A 24,074-nucleotide genomic window follows, 5' to 3' on the forward strand; every position below is an offset into this window, starting at 1 on the left:
TGGACAGGCTCAGTGGATTGAGCATCGTTCCATGGACTGAGAGGTCCCGGTTCAACTCCTGGTCAGGGCACATGCCTGGGTTGTGGGTTTGATCCCCAGTAGGGGGCATGCAGGAGGCAGCCAATCGATGTTTCTCACATCACTGTTTCTCTCTCTCACCCTTCCTTTCTCTCTCAATTACCAATAAAAAAACATTAAAAAAATAAAATGAAATAACCCTGTCATAATATCATGGCAGAAAACTCACAGGATAGTAAAAAATATACTGGACTTTGAGGGGCATTCTAGGGAAGCAGTTTACAGATATTTTAATTAGGGAGATTTACAAATGCTATGCTGTTTGGTATTTTTCCTGTTGAGCTAAAGAGGCAGATCAGACACACAAATCATGTTTTGAGGATTCTAAGATAACTCAGAAGAGTGTTCAGATTTGAGAGAATAGTTGCCAGGTTGGCCTGCTATTCTTTTCTCTTCTTTTGCTTACTTTCTCTTCTTCTTATATACTTTCATTGAATTATTTCACTGCAAATCTATGTAGTTTTGTCATTTGAGGTTCTTTTGGATTAGAGTTATAGAGTGTTGTCCTTTCTTGCTCTAATTTATCTTGTGTTTAGTATCCACAGTAGAGGATCTGGGGAGCAGAAGAAGAGAATAATTATAGAGTTAGCTTTAGGGCATGAGTATAAAGGACATTTTTGAGGTGTTTACCCTACCCTTGAGACTTCCAGTGAGGGATTATAGGAGCTCCAAATATTAAAAATGACAAACCACAGGGTTTTTCTTTTCTTTTCTTTTCTTTTTTAACAAATGTTTGACATTCTCAAGTGCTGGAATAATGAAACTTAAAATTTTTTTCCAATTAATGTTTACATTGTTTTATTTTATAGTAGTTTCAGGTGTATATCATAGTGGTTAAATAATCATATACTTTACAACGTTCAAAAAACTTTTAGTAAAACTTTGGGCCCTGGCCGGTTTGGCTTATCGGTTAGAGTGTCGGTTCGTGGACCTGTAAATTGCAGGTTCGATTCCTGTCAAGGGCACATATCTCGGTTGGGGGTTGCAATTCATTCCGGGCCCTGGTTGGGGTCATGCGGGAGGCAGCCACTTGATGTATCCCTTTCACATCGATGTTTCTTTCTCTCTTTCTTCCTCTCTCTCCCTCCCACTCTGTCTGAACAAAAGTGGAAAAATGTCTTTGAGTGAGGATAAAAAAACCCACAAAAACCAAAATTTTGGACTCTTTGCCGCATCTACTGCGAGGATGAAGGCCATTTTCAGCAATCAGACTGTTGACATCCCAGAAAATGTCGATATTGCTCTGGAAGGACGCACAGTTATTGTGAAGGGCCCCAGAAGCACCCTGTGGAGGGACTTCAACCATATCAATGTAGAACTCAGTCCCCTTGGAAAGAAAAAGAAGAGGCTTTGGGTTGACAAATGGTGGGGAAATAGAAAGGAACTGGCCACCATTTGCACTATCTGCAGTCATGTGCAAAACATGATCAAGGGTGTTACACTGTGCTTCTGTTACAAGATGAGATCTGTGTACGCTCACTTCCCCATCAGCGTCGTTATTCGGGATAATGGTTCTCTTGTTGAAATCACAAATTTCTTGGGTGAAAAATACATCTGCAGAGTTCATATGAGGTCAGGTATTGCTTGTTCAGTATCTAAAGCCCAGAAAGATGAGTTGATTCCTGAAGGAAATGACATTGAACTTGTATCAAATTCAGCTGCTTTGATTCAGCAAACCATGACAGTTAAAAACAAGGATATCAGAAAATTTTTGGATGGTATCTATGTTTCTGAAAAAGGAACAGTTCAGCAGACTGATGAATAAGATCTAAGTTGTCCAGCTATAGAAACACCAAGATGCCGAATGATTTTCACACTTATTTGCGATATTTTAAAGATGCAATAAAAGCCTCATATTGAAAAAAAATATTATGGGGGTGATGGGTGATGACTGTTGCAGAGATTTTGAAGAGCAAAGGACAAAAGGCTATTGGTTGTCAGTCTTTATAAAATTGAATTATATATTATGAAAAAAAAACCTTATACCGTATTAACTATTCACAAATCCTGTTGTGACGTAGTATGTTTCACGATACTTTTTATTTTTATTTTTTATTTTATTTTATTGTTTTTCATCCTCACCTGAGGACATTTTTCCATTTTTTGTACAGATAGAGTGGGAGGGAGAGAGAGGAAGAGAGAGAGAGAGAGAAACATCGATGTGAAAGGGACACATCGAGTGGCTGCCACCTGCACGACCAACCAGGGCCGGGGACAAACTGCAACCGAGGTACATGCCCTTAGCGGGAACCGAACCCAGGTCTCTCCTCCGGACCGCAGGCCGATGCTCTAACCGCTGAGCCAAACCGGCCAGGGCTCACGATACTTTTTATATGTGTAGCCGAACATTTCAGAATTTCCTGTACTTCTTCAGTATCTTGTTAAATTTCATATTGGATCATATATTTAATAGTAAGCTGTAAGCCCAATTTCTCCCTCCAGTGATTATGAATTTAGTTTATTCTGTACAGTTCTTTCATTGTACAGAGGTCCTCTGGTGTTGCCCTAGACCTCATAGCAGAAAAAATTATTTTAGAAGGTTATCCTGTTTTCATATCAAGTAATGATTAGGTAAGATTATGTCACAACTGTGACTAAATAAACTTTTGACTTACTTAAACTTAGAACAACCTCAAATTCTCCGAAAAGTCATGAGTTCAAATGCTTAAAATGGCAAGTTGTTTTTTAGAATATTTATTTAGCTGATACCAATATTTGTCTTGAAGAACAATGTCTAGGTTCAAATTTCAGCTCTGCTATTCACACCCTAGTTGTATTACATTGGACAAGTTAATTAAGCTCTTTTTGTTTAAATCTTACACTGTAAAATATGGATAATGATACTTACTTCATAGAGTTGTTAGGAATATCAAATGAGATAATGTGTAAAGCATTTGGAAAGCGCCTAGTACATATCGAATGCTCAATAAATGTTAATATAGGTATATATACTTAAGTAATATTATAAGTATATAATTAAGTACAGTATTCTCTCCCTTTCCACAGTTTTGTTTGCTGTGGTTTCACATGCAGTAAAGTGCAGTCTGAAAATATTAAGTGGAAAGTTTCAGAAATAAATAATTCATAAGTTTTATTTATTTTTATTTTTTTCAATCCTTACCGAGGACATTTTTCTATTTATCTTGAGATAGAATGGGAGGGAGAGAGAGAGAAACGTCGATGTGAGACGGACACATCAACTGGTTGCTTCCCGCATGACCCTGACCAGGGTTGGGGATGAACCACAACCGAGGTACGTACCCTTGACTGGAATTGATCCACGCAACTCATTGGTCCATGGGCTGACTCTAACCACTGAGCAAACTGGCCAGGGCAACAATTCATAAGTTTTAAATTGCATGCTGTTCTGACTATCATGATGAAATCTCAGGTGTCCAGCTTTGTCCAACCCAGGTTGTGAATCATCCCATTGTATGTCCAGCATATCCATGCTGTATATGTTATGTGCCTGTAAGTCACTTAGTAGATGTATCAGTTATCAGATCTACTATTGTGATATCACAGTGCTTGTGTTCATATAACCCTTATTTTACTTAATAATGGTTCCAAAATACAAGAGTGATATAGTCAATTTAAATATGCCAAAGAGAACCTGTAAAGTGCTTCTTTTAAGTGAAAATTTGAGAGTTCTTGACTTAATAAGGAAAGAAAAAAAATTTGTATGCTGAGATTGCTAACTGCTACAGTAAAAAGAAATCATCTTATCCATTCAACTGTGAAAAAGGAAGAAAAATTGTGCTAGTTTGCTGGGAGAGAACACATTCACGTAACTTTTATTACTGCATATTGTTATAATTATTCTAGTTTATTTTTAGTTATTGTTATCAGTCTCTTATTGTGCCTAATTTATAAATTGAATTTTATCATAGGGTAGAAAAAAAACATAGTACATATAGGGTTTGGTACTGTCCATGGTTTAGGCCATCCACTGGGGGTCTTGGAATGTATCTACCCCCCCTATGGATAAGGAGGGACTACTATATATTTTAAACATTTTAGAATAAAATGTCCTTCATTAATTTTAGTCATTATTTCTTGAGCACCTATACTATACAAGGTACTGTAGAAATTCTCTGGATGTGGAAAGATAAATTATATATAGATTCTACCTTCAAGTTGATGGGGGATCGAGTAGTAATAATTTTTACTTGTAAAAAAAATACTATGTCCTTAGGTTTATTTGTTCATTTTTTCATTTGTTTAGTGAATATTTATCAAATGTCTGGTATGTGATAGGAATTTTTTGTTTATGTTCTTGGGATACAACAATAAACAAAACCAGATTTCTTCTCTCAAAGAACTTCTTTTTTTGTGGGAACATTCCTAGTTATAAATACACTAGAAAAATCATTTCAGATAATTACAGTGCTCTAAAGAAAATAAAGTATTTGATGAGGTAGAGAGTGATTTGGTCTCAGTGAAGAGGTAACATTTAAACTGAGACCTTGCCCTGGCTGGTTTGGCTCAGCGGTTGGAGCGTCGGCCTTCGGTCCCGAGAGACCCGGGTTCGGTTCCCCTTAAGGGCATGTACCTTGGTTGCAGTTTGTCCCCGGCCCTGGTTGGTCGTGCGGGTGGCAGCCGCTCGATGTGTCCCTTTCACATGGATGTTTCTCTCTCTCTCTCTCTCTCTCTCTCTCTCTCTCTCTCTCTTCCTCTCTCTCCCTCCCACTCTACCTGAACAAAAAATGTCCTCGGGTGAGGATAAAAAATAAATAAATAAAAATAAATAAATAAATAAACTGAGACCTTAATGATAAGATGGAGTTAGCTACGTAAAGAACAAAATTTCCCAATTGAGGAAACAACAAATCCAAACAACTTGAGACAGAAATGAACATGATGTGCCTGAAGAAAGGTCACTGTGCTGGAGCACAGAGAATGAAGAGTTGCCGTAGGAAATAGTCTCAGGGAGTTTGGTAGAGACCAGGTCATGAGACTTTGTAGTAGAATATGGTGAGAAGTTTTTATTTAAAAAGATTACTGTGGCTGCTGTGTGGATTATAGGGGATCAGGAAGGGAGATCAGTTAAGAGGTGAGTCCTATTTGCAGTAGTGTGAGTGAATGATGGTGATGACTTGAATTAGGGAAGTAGCAGTAAAGGTGAGACAAGGACAGATTTCAAATATATTTTGGTTGTATATCTGATAGGACTAGGTAACAGGATGGAAAGATAACAATCAAGGATGAATCCTAAGTTTTAGCTTTCAGTGATCAGTTGGATAGTGGTGGAAGAGGAACAGATATGGCAAGGAAAATATAAAATTATGTCTTACCCTTGTTAAAGTTAAGATGCTCTGAAATAGTTAACTGGAAATGTTTTGGACACAATTGGATATAACAGCCTGCAGAGATGTTAAGGCTCAAGGTATAATCTGGGAGTCATAAACATGTAGATGATAGAACTAAATGAAATCACGTGAGCAAAGAGTATAGGTGGAAAATATATTAAGACCTAGTATATTTATACACTGGAGAATTTTGTTCTAAAGGACATGTTATTTGTAAAAATGAAAAAGAAAAGTCAATTAAATAGTTAATAAAGATAAGTTTTGAGTTTAGATTGAAGAAATAATAGTGGCAACTTTTATTTTTTTGTTACTCCTCACCTGAGAATATTTTTTCCATTGATTTTTTTTTTAGAGAGATTGAAAGGGAGGGTGGGTGGGGAGAGAGATGTGAGAGAGACGCATTGATTGGTTGCCTCCTGCCTGCACCCTGACCAGTGCCAGGGATCAAATCTGTAACCCAGGTATGTGCCCTTGACCAGGAATCTAACCGGTGACCTTTTGTTGCGTGGGTCAACACTACAAACACTGAGCCATACTAGCCAGGGTTAGAAGCAACTTTTAGATGAAAAAACTTAAGAAATTTGATTTGATTTTAGCTAGGATTTTGGATTTTGTTTACATCTTGGGTTTATTTATACAAAGAAAATATTTAAGACTTAAATGCAGAATATCTTTAGTTATATTGTTAAATATCATTTGACTTTGAATCATTCAGTCCTATCTGAGTTAGAATCCCACTTTTACTATGTATATCTGTGTGATCTTTAACATTTACTTTATTTCTCTAAATTTTCATTTCTTGTGTGTAAAATGGGAATAAGAATGCTTTAACCCTTATTAGATATATATTTCTCTCTATATATTCATATACATGTTTATGATATATATTATATATATTTTACCTGATTGTACCAGGCATGTACTAAGCATTCAAAATATAACTTTATTATATTCTGCGCTGAGCTTATAATTCTTTCTACGTATTACTACCCTTCAATATATGTTTTGTTGATCTAGAGTTTCTTAGCAATTTAGATAGCGATCTTTGGTTTGGAGTATAAACTTCTGTTTAAATTGAGGTGATTCTCTAAAGTAGGATTATGGATATCCAGTTTTTCACTCAACTAAATTTACTTAAAGACATCCAATGCACTTTGTCATCGCAGCTTTGTTTGGGTTCCATAGACATCATTCCTCCTCCTCTTCTCCCCTCTTCCACACACTTTCTGAAAATTGATATACAGGAAAGTTAGCTGAGAAGCAAAAGGTAGTAGAGCAGGATGTAGAACTGGGGTTCCTAACCCTTAGCCAAGTGTATTTGCCCCACATTTGGGGTTTAATGCTTTGTCTGAGTTATTTCTAATTTGCTAGTTATTCTTCTGGGAAATTGATGGTTTGAGACTAGAGTCCTGAAATTCCATAACATTTTATTTGATGGTTATCTCTAACTTTAATCATATCAGAAATATAGGTTTATTTCTATAGGACATACTGGTAATCAACAAAATTCACCAGATGGGTTTTATTTTGTGTTGGACAACATAAATAGCAAGAATCTTTACAAAGTTACCAGTCTGAATTAACATTCAGAAAAAAGTCGCGAAGGGAACATAACTCAAGCCAAAAAGATTAATGTACTTTGGGAAAATGTCATATAAGAAATAATGTTTTATAAAAAATAAATAATGTTGCCTGGCTGGTGTAGGTCACTGGTTGAGCATCAACCCATGCACTAAGAGGTCACCAGTTTGATTCCTGGTCAGGACACGTGCCCAAGTTATGGACCCAATCCCCAGTGTGGGCATGCAGGAGGCAGCCAGTTGATGTTCTCTCTCATCGATGTTTCTATCTCTCTCTCCCTCTCCCTTCCTCTCTAAAAATTAATAAAAAGAAGAAAAAATAAATAATATTTCACTGATTATTGAGGTGTCTAAAAATATTTAATGATCTCATTTCATGTTGTTAATGTATCAGAGAGGCCTTTCCTGACTACCCTATATTAAATAGTACCCTCCCATAACTCTCTGTACCCTATTCTGACTAATTTTTTATATCATGTACTACCATCTGACATGACATTTAAATGTACATACGCTTATATATATAATATCAGTGATTAGCTTGTTTATTATTATTATTTTTATTACAATGTAAACTTCACGAAAGCAGGGACTTTATCTGGTACATGATTGGAGCTCAGAAATGCTTGCTTGACTGTGGAAACAGTTTGGCAGTTTCTCACAGAGTTAAACATAGAGTTACCACATGACCCTGCAGTCTCACTCCTAAGTATAAATACATGTACACACACATTCATAGCAGCAGTATTTAAAATAGTCAATAGGTGGAAATGTCCATCAATGGATGAATGGATAAACAAATGTGGTATAGACATAAAATAAAATATTATTCAGCCATAAAAGAAATGAAGATTTTCAGCATGAATGAACCTCAAAAACATTGTGCTAAGTGGGAAAAAAAAGCCAGATATACATATTGTATGATTCCACTTGTATGAAATAAACAGAATAGATAAATCCATAGAGACGATACAGATTAATGGTTTCCAAGGGAATAAGGAAGAAGGGGGAATGGAGAGGAACTCTTCAATCAGAATGGGGTTTTACTTTGGGATGATAGAAGTGTTTTGGAAATAGATAGAGGTGGTGGTTGCACAAAATTGTGAGTGTACTGAATGCTACTAAATTGTTCACTTAAAAAGAAGGTTTTTTTTTTCTTTATTGATTTTTAGACAGAGAGGAAGGGAGAGGGAGAGAGAGAGATAGAAACATCGATGAAAGAGAACACTGATTGGCCACCTCCTGCATGTCCTGACTGGGAATCAAATCGGCAACCTCTTGGTACATGGGTTGATGCTCAACTGCTGAGCCACACCAGCTGGGCTAAATTGTTCACTTTAAAATGGTTAAGTTTATGTTATGGAAATTTTACTTCAATAAATTATTTTAATTTTATTTATGTTGGCTTGCTTGCTTGCTGAATAATGAATGTAGTCAGTTTGTTTTGGGTGCCTGCTGCGTGTAGGATATTGTGTGTAAGACTGCCAATTACTAGCTCTGCTATCTAAGCTAAATGGGAGAGTAGGTACAAACAATGAGTAGACTAAAATTCTACAGAAATTTTTTTATTCATATGGGGGAAGGGAAATGTTTGATTGACATGGAGCACACTTAGAAATAGTAGTTTCTAAAACCTGATGAAATATGGGGTGCAGAGCAGAATAAGATTGCTGGTACATATAGAGTCTCTCTGTGATTGTGATGTTCACTTGTCAAGTTCAGAAATGATAATTCTTTGGCTCTTTCCTTCCCATGAGACTTACTGCCAGTATGACAGAGCTCATTTTACCTACTCTTTCTTACTTTATCCTATTGTAGATCCTATATTACAGCTGAAATCTTTCCAGCTTGGAGATGCAGTGGAAGCACTGCAGCCTCAAACCACCCTTTAATTGGCTAGAAGTATCACTGTTGAGTGACATGATCTTTCTTCCTAGGGGATTGAAGGAGGAGAGTGGTACCAAGAAATTAATCCATTTCTCTCAACATTTGAATCCAGTCATTTAGTCTCAGCAGCAGAAAAAGCTTGCCTTCAAAATAGAACAAATTTCCAATTCCATCTTTTCACTTAGTTTCATTTTATAGCTTTGTTGGGCTCCACAATGATTGTCACATGCATTCTTTGTTAGTTTGCTAATTAGAATCTACATATATTTGGATTATTATAAATTATAAGCAAGTGTCCAGACCTGGTGTTTTTCATACTAAGGTACAGCCTTATATATGTATGTTCTATAATCAAAAGTGCTTTAAAGTTTGTTTTTTTAACCTATGTTCCCTTTTTTGCTTATAGTCCCATGTATTTAGTTATTAACAATGGTTTCTCTGTTATAGGCATCTCTCAAAATGGGGGATAATCTAAGCAGTAAATTTAGGGTTATTCTCAAATGTAGATTGTAACTGCTTTACTATGTAAATTAATAATAAACAACCAAAAATTCTTTGGTACATCATCTATCATATAAGTGACAGAACTAAAAGTTAAAAGGAAACATTTCATTCTTTGAAAGTACCTATCTTGAAGTAGCTAGACTTTTGTATTAGGTAGCTTTTATACATAAATTTGCAATATATAATAAAAAAATAGAACAACAGTATAGCATAGTGGTTTAGGGCATAGAGTTTTTGAATCAGATGTGAACTTGCATCCTGATATCTCTGCTGTTTTCTGACTGTGTGACCTTGGAGAAATAATTTAATCCCAATAATTCTTAGTTTATCCATTTATAGAGTGAGGATAATCATCCTATCTTTCTGGTCTGTAAAGCTTTTTAATTTGATTGATTGATTGATTGATTTGAGAGAGAGAGAGAAACATCGATTTGTTATTCCACTTATTGGTTGTTGCTTCTTGTATGTGCCCTGACCAGGGATCAAACCCACAACCTTGGCACATCAGGATGACGCTCTAACCAACTGAGCTACCCCGTAAGGGCTTGTAAAACTCTTTTTTGTTTGTTAATCTTGATCCAAGGATATTTTTTTCCACTGATTTTCTTAAATAGAGTAAGAAAGAGGAAGGGAGGGAGGGAGGGAGAGAGAGAGAGAGAAACAGCAACATGAGAAAGACATGTAGATTGGTTGCTTCCTGAACGACCCTGGGGCCGGGGATTGAACCCAAAACTGAGGTATGTGCCCTTGACTGGGAATTTAACCTGTGACTCTCTGATCTGCGGACTGATGCTCTAACTGCTGAGCCAAACTGGGCAGGGTATGTAACTCTTTAAAAGTAGGAACTGACATTGTCAGGGGTGATTATTCTGAAAATAAAATGGAGTAGAGATGGAAGTGGGCAAAGAAAGGGGAATAAATGGGGACGGAAAGAGACTTGACTTTGGATGGTGAGCAAAAGCAATATAGAGATGATGTTTTATTGAGTTGTACACTTGAAACCTGTATAGTTTTATTAATCATTGTCACCCCAATAAATTCAATAGAAAAAGAAAAACATAAAAAGAAGAAAATAAAATAAATTTTGCAAAATAACTTCTCTTTTTTTGCAGCTGTGAATGCTTGACTGCATTTTCTCTTTTGGTTTGCTTTCCTCCCTAACTATTCTCACCATTGTTTCATTTGACAGGAAATAGCATAAAAAGGCATTAAAAACACTAACAATAGGCTAATCTAATAATGAAATGCCTTTTCTTCTTCTAGTGTCTAGAACCTCAGCTTTTGACTTGGTTCTTATGTATGTATGCAAATGAAACACTGAAAAACTGTAGATAGGACCTAAATAAAACTTTGGTTTTACCAATCATCAGATTGTTAGTATACTAGAGAAACATGCCAGACTGTTTTATTATTTTTATTTTTTTATCCTCACCCAAGGACATTTTTTCCATTTTTTGTTCAGATGGGGGGGAGGGGAGAGAAAGAGAAACATCGAAGGAACACATCGAGTGGCTGCCACCCGCACAACCGACCAGGGCCGGGGACAAACTGCAACCGAGGTACGCGCCCTTAGCGGGAACCGAACCCGGGTCTCTCAGGACCGCAGGTCGACGCTCTAACCCCTGAGCCAAATCGGCCAGGGCTGAAAGGCTTTTTAAACAGCATTGCAAATACGAATTAATTTTTTGAACATTTCAAAATTCCAACTGAGTTTATTTTACTAAGTTTTTTTGTAGAGTCTGTGATCTGCTATTATTGCTAGAAAGTTGATGGTGAGGTTACAAGTGTAAAAATTTTAGTTTTATGGCAAGATAGTTAGCATAAAACCTTAGGATCTATGTGTAGCTTAGTTACATGAGAAACAAGTGTATAAAAAACAAGAGAAAGAAAATTGTTGGATATGTTTGTAAAAATTCACCAACTCATTAAACAATTCATACTTTTAGAATGAATGCTTGTAGCAGCACTCTTGTTTTTCATATATAGCCTTGGTGAGATTGCTGTGGTAGTCATTGTGACTGACAGTTCACATCTGGAGACTGCATATAAAATCTGCATATTGATAACCCCCATTTGGCTCTGCCTCATCTTCTGTAATATGTGCTTGCTGCTTGTCTTTCTCTCTCCCTCAGGAAGGAGATGGCTCAGTCTCTTAGGTAAAAGTGCTGTCATTTTATAATTTTATTTTTCATTTCTTATATTACTCAATAAATATTTTAAAATGTGTATGAGTTCGTTTTAATGGAAGCTTGGAGGGGAAAGGAAGAAAGAGGGGCTAAGACAAAGGAATTGGAATGGGTGTGGAGCAAAAGAGGAGAAAGGGAAAGGAACAAATAAATTGAGAGTGGATGGCAGAATGGCAAAGATGAAGAGACGGGGTGTTAGGGATAGGGATGGAGGAGGATGGAGGGAGAGAACAAAGATAATTATTTTGAAGTTAGTGTCAGTGAGAATTTACATACTTCTCATTTTAAGCTTTAAGATTCTGATTTTTACCTGTTACCTACTGTTCTTTTTAAAATGTTTATTAATTAATTATGATTCATCAGCTCTAATACTTAAGTCATTAGAGGTTTCATTCCAAATTAGGGAAATTAGAGCAGCCTAGTAGAATGGAAATTCTCTGAGATGCAACAGCAGTGACTAGTGTAAAATCCCCTTAAGGTCAGATTTGTCATCGTTTTGTGATTAGATAAATCTTTATAGCCCCAAGAAAAGAAACACATTACCTTTTGTATGAGAGTTTATTGTGAGGACACATTTATGCATCACTGAAAGTCACCCTAATGGGGCTGGTGCAAACACCGGAAATGCAGAGGTTGTTGTGGAGAAACCAGCCTGCTTGTAGTTATCAACTTAAGCCAAAGGGCTCTTATCATTCCACATAATGTTTGTATATTTTCAAGAGAGATCATTTGATTGGGTCAATTTGTTACTCTTCATTAAGTGCCCTTTTTGGTTATAGTTCTCTGAAGACATCTTAGAAGTGGTTTTTCTCCCTTGTAACTTAGCCCATATACATTGCTTTGACGTGTGCCTTTGAAACTAGTTCAGTTGGCTGTGGTTTTCTTTCTTTCCTTATTCTTTGAGCACCTATGCTCAATCAAATATTGAGTCAGATGTTTGCTAAATGCTGGGAAATAAGAAGTGAGCAAGATAGGAGGGCCCCTGCCTCATGGAGTTTATATTTTGGGAGTGTGGAGGTGGTGAAATAGAAAAGAAACAAATGAACGAGCAAGGTAATTTCAGGTGGTGATAAGTCCTGAGAAGACAGTAAACCAGGGTGATGTGATACAGAGTGACTGGGGAGAGGGTCTATTTTAGAGTTAGTAGTCAAAGAACGCTACTTTGAGAAAGTAACATTTTAACTGAGGCCTCAGTGAACTGTGGCAGAAGGAGTAGTAGCTAGTGCAAAGGCCCTGAGGTTGGTTGAGTTTTTCACCTTGTATTTTATATTTTAGAAGATAATTTGGAATTTCTAATAAATATTGAAAAGGTCATTGTAACTAGAATATAGTAACAGGGGATGGAATGATAGGCAAGATTTGGAGAGAACAGTTTAATTCATTCAGTGCCTTGTGGATCATGGGAAGGAGTTTAAGATTCTGATCAGTTGGGAAGCCATACTGGGTTTGGAGTGGGGAATACATGATCTGATTTATGTTTTCTATGGTTTTAGATAAATCCAACGTACATTTTTACGTGTAGTTAAATACACAGATGAATTTTGACAGATGTGTACACTCATGTAACCACTACCCCACTGAAAATATCAAAGATTTCTATTACTCCAGAATATATTCCATTGCCCCTTTATAGTCAGTCTCTCCTTTTCCATTCTAGCACCCACTGATATGATTTCTATCATCATAGATTAGATGTATCTGTTCCAGAATTTCATATGAATGGAATCATACTAATGTATTTATTTATTTATTTATTTTTGTATCTGGCTCCTTTTCATTTCATGTTGTTTCAGGTATTAGCAATTCAGTAATTTTTATTGTTATATAATATGTAATGATTTGACTATTCCACAATTTATTTATTCACCTGTTTGTTGATGGACATTTGGGTTGTTGCTAATTTTTTTTTATTTTTTATTTTTTACAATTATGACTAAAGTTACTATGAACATATGTATACGAGCAAATCTTTCTGTAAACATCTTTTCATTTTTCTTGAGCAAATACTTAGGAGTGGAATTGCTGAATCAAATGGTTTAGTGTATTTTAATTTTATAGGAAACTGTGAAACTGCTTTTAAAAATTGTACTACCTCATTACTAATCAAGGAAATGTGTGATACTATGTTCATCTAATAGCTTTATAGAAGTATCATTTAACAGTTTTTTGTGGGATGATTATCACTAGGAACTCTTATACATTGCTAGTAGGAATGTTAACTGGTATAACTGATTTTGAAAACAGTATGGCAATATTTTAAAAGTTGAACTTTAAACTTTACATTCTACAACCCAGCAATTTCACTCCTGGAGAAACTCTTGTACATGTGCCCTAGGAGCTATGCATTAGAATTTTCAGAGTAGCATTGTTTTTAATAGCAACAAACTGGGAACTACTCAAGTGTCCATTGACAGGATAAAGGATACATTGTGCATTTTCACACATTACAGTACTTTACATTAAGGACCATGGATTAACAACAATACCATGCATCATTGATAAGGTTAATAAACAAGCAAAACTAAATAATATTTTGTTCAGGCATAATGTGATAAAACTGTGTCAAAAAAGGCAAGGAGATGACAAACACAGCATTAAGAATATTTCCTCAGGGCCTGGCCAGTTTGGCTCAGTGGATTGAGCGTCGTCCCATGGACTGAGAGTTCCTGGTTAGATTCCTGGTCAGGGCACATGCCCAGGTTTCGTGCTTGATCACCAGTAGGGGGTGTGCAGAAGGCAACCGATAGATATTTCTCTCTCATATTGATGTTTCTTTCTCTCTAAACAACAACAACAAACAAACAAACAATAAAAACATATTAAAAAAAATATTTCCTCAGACAGGAGACAGGTGAATGTAGTGGCAGAGGCAGAGCCAAATTATTGGTAAAATTATGGTCTTGGATTGCTTTATAACAAATATAAACCTTAATAACTCTCTTGGTATATAAAACATTATATTTTTAAAAAGACCATACAAATTTAACAATTACTCTAGCTTTTGTATAGAAGGATGGATTGTAATGAGGCAAAGGAGGGACTGATTTCATTCTAAACAAAATTTGTTGCAACTGTTTCAGGAAAAAACTAGTTCATGCCTTTTCCTTGGAGGGGAATATGTACTGTATTTGACGAGAATGGGTAGGCTTGGCAATCACTTGGGTTAGTGATTCCTCATTCATACTTCTTCAGTGTGCAGGTCCAAATACCTATTAAATGAGCATTTAGAAATTTGGAAACAATTTACTTAAATTACATTTATAGCTTAATTCATTGTTTAATTCATCCAGTATCTGGCATCTCCTTAATTACAGAATTTATGTTATCACTTGGAATATAAGTAAGAATAAACCTTTATTGATGGATTGATTGAGCCTGATTCTTTTTTTTTTTTTTTTATCTTCACCCGAGGACACTTTTCCATTTTTTTGTTCAGGTAGAGTGGGAGGGAGAGAGAGGAAGAGAGAGAGAGAGAAACATCGCCGTGAAAGGGACACATCGAGTGGCTGCCTCCTGCTCCACCAACCAGGGCCAGGACAAACTGCAACCGAGGTATATGCCCTTAGCGGGAAGGAACCTGGGTCTCTCTGGACCGCAGGCTGTCTCTCTAACCGCTGAGCCAAACTGGCCAGGGCTTGAGCCTGATTCTTTACATATACAAGAGCCAATTAAAAAAAGGTATTTTTTTTTTTTAAATCCTCACCTGAGCATATTTTTTTATTTATCTTTAGATATTTATCTTTTTATTTATCTTTAGAGAGGGGAAGAGAGAGAGCGAGAGAGAGAGAAACAAACATTGATGTGAGAGAGACACATCATTTGGTTGCCTCCCATACGACCCCTACCAGGGCCGGGGACCAAACCACAACCGAGGTGTGTGCCCTTGGCTGGAATCGAACCTGAGACTCTTTGGTCTGCGGGCCAATGCTCCAGCCACTGAGCCAAACAGACCAGGGCAAAAAAAGGTCGTGTTTTTTTTAAGCCCCCACCCACACCCCCTTGTCCCACTGTCTCTCTCCCTGTCTTTCTCCCTCTCCCTCATTTTATCTGTTGTCATAGGACTATCATTATCATTTGGAGAATCTATTTGCTTCTCTCCTTTTTGGATCTTCTTTCCCCTGGATCCCACATTTCCATCTTTTTTGGTTTACTCTCTCATTTTGGTATAGAGCATATTCTACAGTATCTTCCTAAGAAAGGGAGCATAAGAGATACATTTTATTCTCATAATTAATTCTAGTTTAGAAATTACTTTCCCTCAGAATTCTTAGGTCATTGATTTGTTGTTTTCTCATTTGCATTGTTGAAGTTGAGAAGTCCTGATTCCATATTCTTTGACTGAAAGCTCTTTTTTCCTTCTCTCTTTAGGAGCTTATTAGGTCTTTTCTTTATCTCCAGCATTCTGCAGTCACACAACAATATGCCTTAATGTGGATCTGTTGTTTATTTTTTTCTCTCCTTAAATTAATTACTTTGTCATTTTGGTTTACTTTCTGGGACATGTCCTCTACCTTATCTTTTCGTCTTTCTATTTTTAATTTCAAAAATTCCTTTAAAAAATTGAGATACTCATATACCATAAAATTCACCATTTAAAAAATTTTAAATGCACTGGTTTTTAATTTACTTACCAGGTGGTACAACCATCACCACTATCTAATTCCAGAACATTTCATCATTCCACAAAGAAACCCCTACCCATTAGTCATTTTATTTCCCTTACTCCCAACCCCTGGCAACCACGAATCTACTTTCTGCCTCAATGGCTATGCCTATTCAGGACATTTTATGTAAGTGGAGTCATTCATTGTGGCCTTTCATTGCTGGCATACTGTTTTCAAGGTCAACTTATGTAGTATTTTATGTCTTTTTATTCCTGAATGATCTTTTTTAGCATACCCTGTTCTTGTTTTATTCAAGTAATATTTTCTCTTATTATTTTTGAGGGTATAAATGATAATTTTTTGAAATTTTTATTTATATACATATTCTTTGTTTTCCTCAGTTACATTTTTTTTCCTGTTTATTTCGGTGCCCGCTTTTTATTTTACTTCATTTGTATTTATTTATTTAAATTGATTTTAAAGGTGGAGGGAGAGAGAAACATCCATCCACTGCCTTCTGCATGCCCCCTTTTGGGTGGGGATTGACCCACAGTCTGGGCATGTGCTCTGACCGGGAATTGAACCAGTGACCTTTTGGTGCATGGGACAACACTTATCCAACTGAGCCATGCCAGCCAGGGCAGTGCCTGCTTTTTATATTACATGTTTTCTAGAAAATATCTACTATCCTTATTTTCCTGCTTAGATTTAAGAGTGAGGTATAGTAAAACTAAATGGAAGCTACCTAAGCAAGGGTGGGATGGATTGACTGGCTTTCATCACATGGCGATCTGCCTGAGCTATAGAATTCCTTTAGGTTTTTTTTTTTTTTCCCCGTCTTGAGTTTAGTCAAATTCTTTAGCACCAACTCTTCCATTTTCTGCTTGAAGATTTATGTTTGACTGTCTGTCAGTGTTATGAGAGCCAAACATGTAAGCCTTTAATTCATCCACATGTTTTCAGTACGGAACCCTCCAACCATGCCTATTATTTCCCAGCACAGAGACCTCTGTTTTCCTTTCTCCAGGCTTCTGCCAGAATAGTGAGGAGCAGTCATCTGGGAGTATAACTGTTTCTTAAACAGACTTTCAACCTGTCTTTCTGTTTCTAACCCGTCTTCATCTCAGCCTGCAAAGGTACATAGTGCTGCCACTTCCTGAGCCCAGTAGGGATTTGGCAATATAAATTGGGTTGTTTCACAGCTTTTCTCACTGGCTTAAGTTTTGGTTCTGCTAAGTCAGTTTATCACTTTCTAGCTTTTAAAACTTAAAAAAAGCTGATTTTACCTGACCTTTTTTCATTGTGAGTTTATGCCATTTATAAAATACTTTTAATGGAGTCATTTTAGCGGAGTTTTGGAAAAGAGGTGTCCTAAGTGCATGTATTTAATCTATCATGTTTAATTAATAGTAATTATTTGGGCAGAGTATTAAGAGAATTGTATTAACTTGCTAGGGCTGCCATCACAAAGTACCACAAGCTGAATGGCTTAAAAACCAGAAGTTTACTTTCTCACAGTCCTGGAGGGTAGAAGTCTAAGATCAAAGTATCAGCAGGATTGATTTCTTTTGAGGCCTCTCTCGGCTTATAGATGGCCATCTGCTTCTGTCTCCACGTGGTCTTTCCTATTTGCCTGTCTCTATCCTAATTTCTTCTTTAAAAAAAAATTTTTTTTTTCCTTATTGATTTTAGAGAGAGAGGGAAAGGCAGAGGGAGAGAGAGATAGAAACATGGATGAGAGAGACCGACCAGCGACCTCTTGGTACATGGGTCAATGTCAACCACTGAGCCACACTGGCTAGGCTATTCTTTTTTTTTATCCTCACCCAAGGACATTTTTGCATTTATCTTCAGATAGAGTGGGAGGGAGAGAAGGAGGAAGAGAGAGAGAGAAACACTGATGCGAGAGAGACACTTCGACTGGTTGCCACCCACACGACCCCAACCAGGGCCGGGGACAAACTGCAACTGAGGTACGTGCGCTTAATGAGAACTGAACCCAGGACTCTCTGGTCTGCGGGCCAATGATCTAACTGCTGAACCATACTGTCCAGGGCCCAGCTATTCTTTATAAAGAAACTAACACCCATTTAACCAAAGAAATGTCATTTTACTTTTTTTAAAAATTAGAGTGATAGGGACATCAGGAAGAAAATCATCCAGGGTAGAGAATTGGATCATGAAATATATATACAGTTGTCCCTATCCACTTTGCACTTCGACTTTCGTGGCTTCACTCCATCGTGGTTTTTTCAAATATATTTATTAAAAATATCGAGACAGTGAAAATGATACAGTGCATGCTCGGTTATCTGAGTCAATTATACACCCTTGTATTACAATTAAAATTACTGTATGTATGGACTGTAGGCCATGTATTCAAGCACCCCTGCAAATCCTTCAGTGCCAGGTGCAACTGCTCCACCACTCCTTGTGTGTGGGCAATATCTTTTTTCCAAAAAATCGGGTGTGGTGAAACCAAGCCAATCAGAGAGTGCTGTTTACTGATTGGCTATCCTATCTTCCTATCCTTGCCACTGATTGGCTCTGCCTCATGCAAGTTTGTTTCTCTCATACGTGCTTCTATATCACTACTCATCAGAAGCATCTTTGCTCTTGTAAGTGTTTGCGATTTCTGAGACTTTTAGGAGCCACAATGACTCCTAAACATGCTACTGCTTCTAAGCCTTCTGAGGATGAAACTAAGAACTGGAGGAAGATGGTTATCATCCAGGAGGTGAAACTCTTGGATATGATCAAAGATGGCAAGAAAATTGTGGAGGTTGCCCGCCATTATGACTTGAATAAGTCTACTGTTTGCTCCATTCGTAAAGATAAAAAGAACAACTGTGCAGCGGCTACTGTCTCTTTCAACAAGGAAGCAAAGTGTGTCGTGACAAGTCATAATAAGTTCATAGTGAGCCCTGGCCGGTTTGGTTCAGTGATTGGAGCGTCGGCCTGTGGACCAGAGAGTCCCGGGTTCGGTTCCCACTAGGGGCACGTACCAAAAAAAAAAGTTCATAGTGAAAACAGAGTCTGCCCTAGCCATTTGGATCAGTGACAGCTGCAAGAAAAACATTCCGTTGGATTCGCTGGTCATCCGGATGAAGGCGAGGCAGTTCTGTCATTGCTTTATGGCAGACGAACCTCAACCAGGACCCTCTTCTGCAACATTCATGGATTTCACAGCAAGCAAGGGTTGGTTCAAGAAGTTATCATCTGAAGAGGTATCATCTGAAGAGTGTTGTTCTCCATGGAGAAGCTGCCGCTGCTGACCAGCCTGCAGCACATCCTGCAGCAGAGGACTACATGAACAACACCTCAGAGGATATAAGCAGTTCGGCAGTGGATAAGGCAGAGAGGCTAGCCCAGATGCTGGGAGGAGAAGATTTCTTGGATATCACCCATGATGACATGGATGAGCTGCTGGAGACACATTCAGATCCCTTAACTGATGAGGATCTGATGGAGATGACTAAGTCTGCGAGTGAGGAGGAGGAAGAGCAGCCAGAGATTCCTGGGGGTCAGGAGAGGATGTTGGCCTTACACTTGAGCGTCTCTTGCAAGTCATGAGAACTATTAAGGTAGTACCGGACATGATTGGTGAATGGGACCCACAAATGCTGTGTGCACTGCGGTTCCGGAATGCACCTGATGGAGTGATAGAACCTACAAAAGCCTCCTCACGCATATGAAAAGACAGTGCCAGCAACTGCCTATTACGATGTTCTTCAGGCATGCACCCAGACACCCACTGCCTACTGCTAGTGCTCCTTCAGCAGAAGACGACGACATCACACCTGCTGAAGGTACTGCACCACCTGAAGACTCTCCTACTGAGGTCGTGCCTTCAGAGGAGCAGTAACCTTGCTCTTCTTTGCTGTGCAGTACATCTCTTCATCTTCATCGCTTCATCATCGAACAAGTTGCACTATTTTCATAGGTTAGTAGTTGTGTGTAAGAACTGTGTGTGTATAATTAAATGTTACAAATATATTATTGTACGTCTAATATATCTTACTTTCTCTTATTTTGTCTAATATATTGGGTAATATGAGTGTAATGCTGACTAACGGGTGTTATTTCGTGTCTAGAGGGCTCTAATAATGTTAAAAAAACGTATTTAGAAGGTCATAAACAGATTTTCTATGTTCTAACTGCAAAACTATTCGATTTATAAATAAAGAATCCTACTTCATGGAAATGCATTTATCGCAGTAGAGTCTGGAACTGATTAACTGCGATAAGCGATGCCTGACTATGATGTTTAATGTAAATTAACATAAAGAAAATATCGATAGATATACATAGATACTTAAAAAAATTTTCTTTATTGATTTTAGAGAGAGAGGAAGGGAGAGGGAGAGAGAGATAGAAACATCAATGAGAGAGAACATTGATTGGCCATCTCCTGCATGCCCCCCAACTGGGGATTTGGCCCACAATCTGGGCATGTGCCCTGACCAGGAATTGAACTGGCAACCTCTTGGTGCATGGGTTGATGCTCAATCACTGAGCCACACCGACCAGGCTTAATAGATACTCTTAACTGGTTTTTAGTTGGTTAGATTATAGTATTGTTTTTGGGACTTTAATTAATTGTACAGGAAGGAAAAGCAGAATCTGTGAAGAAAGGTTTTTGATATTAACTTGTAACATTCATTTATCAACCAACCATACATTATTTATTAAGCCCTGAAGATTCCAAGATGCATGGAGTAGTCACTACTCTCCAGAGTCTCAAAGATGCTCCCTGACTTCAAATGGACCTTTCTTTAAAAGGTAGATCCTAATAAAGGTCAGAACATAAAGCATTATGTTTTTACCCAAGCAAAGGAGATGTATCTGAGATTGACCTGGCAAGAGATTGGAATATTATGTTAATGTTTCCAGTGTTCTTTCTCATCTTATGCAGAAATCACACTTCACTGATTCCAAGTTTTAGTGGATTAGAGGAAAATCTTAAACCAGAAAGATTAATTCAAATCCTGTATTAATCTATTTGATTATTTCACAGTATTACTGGATAATCTGTAATTAGTGACATTTAGTATTTGTGAATAATCTTGTTTGAGTGATTGCTCCCCTGTTCTGACCTTCCATGCTCCCTGTTATTTCCAAGTGATAAATGGGCACTTTAGTTATCTGTTGTTCAGGACAATTTGCTTTTTTGTCACCAAAAGATATAGTGTCTTTTCAATTTATGTTAAGCATGAATTTTCTCCTCTGGGTCTTTTCTTTTGTCACAGTCATTTCTAACTAAATATATCTTTATTTCCTATGATTTTAGTTGTAGCATTTCAACCTGGATTAGATTTCTTTTAGGTTAGAATTTTGTTTTTTAGCATCACCAATCAAACAGTTTTTAATGACATCTTGTCTTTTCATATAACTCAAAGACTGAGGTACTAGGAATTCCAGTACTATAGTGACCTATTCTATAAAGGTACTACAAGGAAGGATAACACATTTTAGAAAAAGAATGCTTGCGCTGTGTGTGTGTGTGTGTGTGTGTGTGTGTGTGTCTGTGTGTATTTTAAGGTGAAGGAAGAACTCATAATTGGTTAATGATTATTCACAACAGTACAATTTCCCAAGCTTTGAAAAAATGAAAGGATTAGTGAACCCATCTGTTTCTTATTGTTGAAAATGTAAAACTACTTCTCTCACTTTACTGAGATCTAGTGATAATGTTGGGAGAATATAATTTCTGTTCTGAGCTTGTCAGATAGTTTTGTTTTGTGAAGCACATTTTGGATTCTCTGTTGACCCTCTAAATCTGTAGTCCTTAGGCTGAAATGTAGGGAAAATCTGCTCATTTTATCTCCAGATTTTGAATCTAATCTTCTCTGGGTACCCACTTCTCTTGTACTGTTCTCTATAAGCTAAAACATCTTCCTTTTTTAATTGCTGTATGTGGAATTTTCCCACACCACCAACCAATTATCTGATTGATTCTGTAGATACCAACTGGGGGTCCTATAATTCATTTCAATTCTGATGCTAACTACAGAGAGTTAACACAGACCCCACAGGTTAAGGGCTTAGTCCCAACATGACTGTTCCCACCTCAGATGCCAGTCACAAGTCCTCAGGTTTTGTAACTTGCTATAATAGCTCACATAACTCAGGGAAATACTTTTTGGAAGAGATATACAGTGATACCTTGGTTCTCGAATGCCTTGGTTTTCGACCAAATGGAGATTCGAGAAACTTTTGTCTCGGAATCCGAACAAATATTTGGAACTCGAACTTCCGAGATGAGCCGAGTTGAGCCGAATGGCATTCATTCGGCTCAGCGCGCCTTGCTTGCGTCATCAGTGTGAGTGCAGAGAGAGAGTCACGCTTTGTGGAGTCACGCTTTCCTATTGGGTTTCATTGCTTCGGTTCTCGAACAATTCGGTTCTCGACCGTCCTCCTGGAACGAATTATGTTCGAGAACTGAGGTATCACTGTATAGAGTAAGGTATGAGGGAAGGGGTGCAGAGCTTCCATGTCCTCTCTGGGCATGCCACCCTCCTAGCACCTCAATGTGTCCACCAACCCAGAAGCTTTCAGTATCTCATCATTTATGATTTTTGTGGAGGCTTCATTTTGTAGATTCAACTGATTGGCCCTTGGTGATGAACTCAACCACCTTAGAGGTCAGAGGGTGGGGCTGAAAGTTCTTGTCCTCTAATCATGCCTTGGTCTCTCTGGAGACTAGCCCCCAGGGACAAGTCATCTCATTAGCATATAGAAGATTCTTACCATGCCAGAGATACCAAAGGATTTTAGGAACTGTGTGTGAGGAACTGAGGGCAAAAACGAAATATATTTCCCTCCCTCCCTCTCTCCTCCCTCCCTTCCTTCCTTTTCTCCTCACTTGAGGACAATTTTGTATCTATTTTCAGAGAGAGCAGGAGGGAGAGAGAAAGAGAGAGAAACATCGAGTGGTCGCCACCCGCACTACCCCAGTGGGGGCTGGGGACAAACCATAACCAAGGTATGTGCCCTTAGCGGGAGCTGAACCCAGGACTCTCTGGTCCACAGGCCAATGATTTAATGGCTGAGTCAAACCTGTCAGGGCCTAAATATATTTCTTATTGTATCATAGCCACCTTGCTGAATTTTGTCTTTTTTTTTTCCTTTCTTGATTTTAGAGAGAGAGGAAGGGAAAGGGAGAGAGAGGTAGAAACATGAGGGAGAACATGGATTGGCCGCCTCCTGCATGCCCCCTACTGGGGGATCAGGCCCACAAGCTGAGCATGTGCCCTGACTCGGAATCGAACCGGTGACCTCTTGGTGCATGGGTCGACGCTCAACTAGTGAGCCACACTGGCTGGGCTGAATTTTGTCTTTTTAGATGCTGTTTTAGGTTCTAGTCTCTTCCAGTTTCCTTCTTGCAGAGGTACCTTCTCTTTCTTTTTTTTTTTTTAGTCCTCACCCGAGGATATTTTTCATTTATCTTCAGATAAAGTGACAGAGAGGGAGGGAGGGAGGAGGGTAGAAATTTGGGGACACTATTTTCGACTTTGTGGCAAGTATAGTTTTATCTGGACATTATGTGTTATGGTTCGTCTCAAATTACACTTCATAGATTCTTATAGTTTCACTTTATTGGGTTTGCTTTACATCTTAGCTAAGGTTCTGGTTGGCCTAAGCAAAACGTTGACTTATTGTAATGAAACTCTGGTAGCTCGTGGAACCTAATGGCAAGATGTACAAAGTAGGCCACTTGAAGGAATGAAATAGAAAGCAGTTAGGAACTCAGGCAACCTCTTTTCTCTCTCTGTATAGGGCCAGATTATCTCTGTATCAGTTTCCTCTTGCTGCTTTAAAAAATTACCACCCACTTAGTGGCTTAAAAATTTATTTTCTTGAAGTTTGTGGGGGTTTAGAATTCTGAAATCTATGTCATGGGGCTCAAATAAAGATATTGTCAGG

At 37.8% G+C, this 24,074-nt stretch overlaps 2 protein-coding genes across 2 annotated transcripts in view; both read left to right on the top strand.

The window, feature by feature from the left end:
* Window positions 1–24,074, top strand: part of LOC118640270 (tetratricopeptide repeat protein 28-like) — a 322,295-nt gene that overhangs the window by 106,816 nt on the left and 191,405 nt on the right. The window lies entirely within an intron of this gene.
* On the top strand, window positions 1,250–1,944 carry LOC118640272 (60S ribosomal protein L9-like). Its single transcript, XM_036277222.1, has one exon. The coding sequence runs from the start codon at window positions 1,265–1,267 to the stop codon at window positions 1,841–1,843; it is 579 nt and encodes a 192-aa protein (XP_036133115.1). The 5' UTR covers window positions 1,250–1,264; the 3' UTR covers window positions 1,844–1,944.

This window comes from Molossus molossus, unplaced genomic scaffold (genome assembly GCF_014108415.1).
Source record: "Molossus molossus isolate mMolMol1 unplaced genomic scaffold, mMolMol1.p scaffold_m16_p_22, whole genome shotgun sequence".
In the NCBI taxonomy this organism is placed as follows: domain Eukaryota; kingdom Metazoa; phylum Chordata; class Mammalia; order Chiroptera; family Molossidae; genus Molossus; species Molossus molossus.

Excerpts from the sequence above, each read along its gene's own strand:
- LOC118640272 (XM_036277222.1), top strand. The coding sequence starts at position 1,265 with ATGAAGGCCATTTTCAGCAATCAGACTGTTGACATCCCAGAAAATGTC.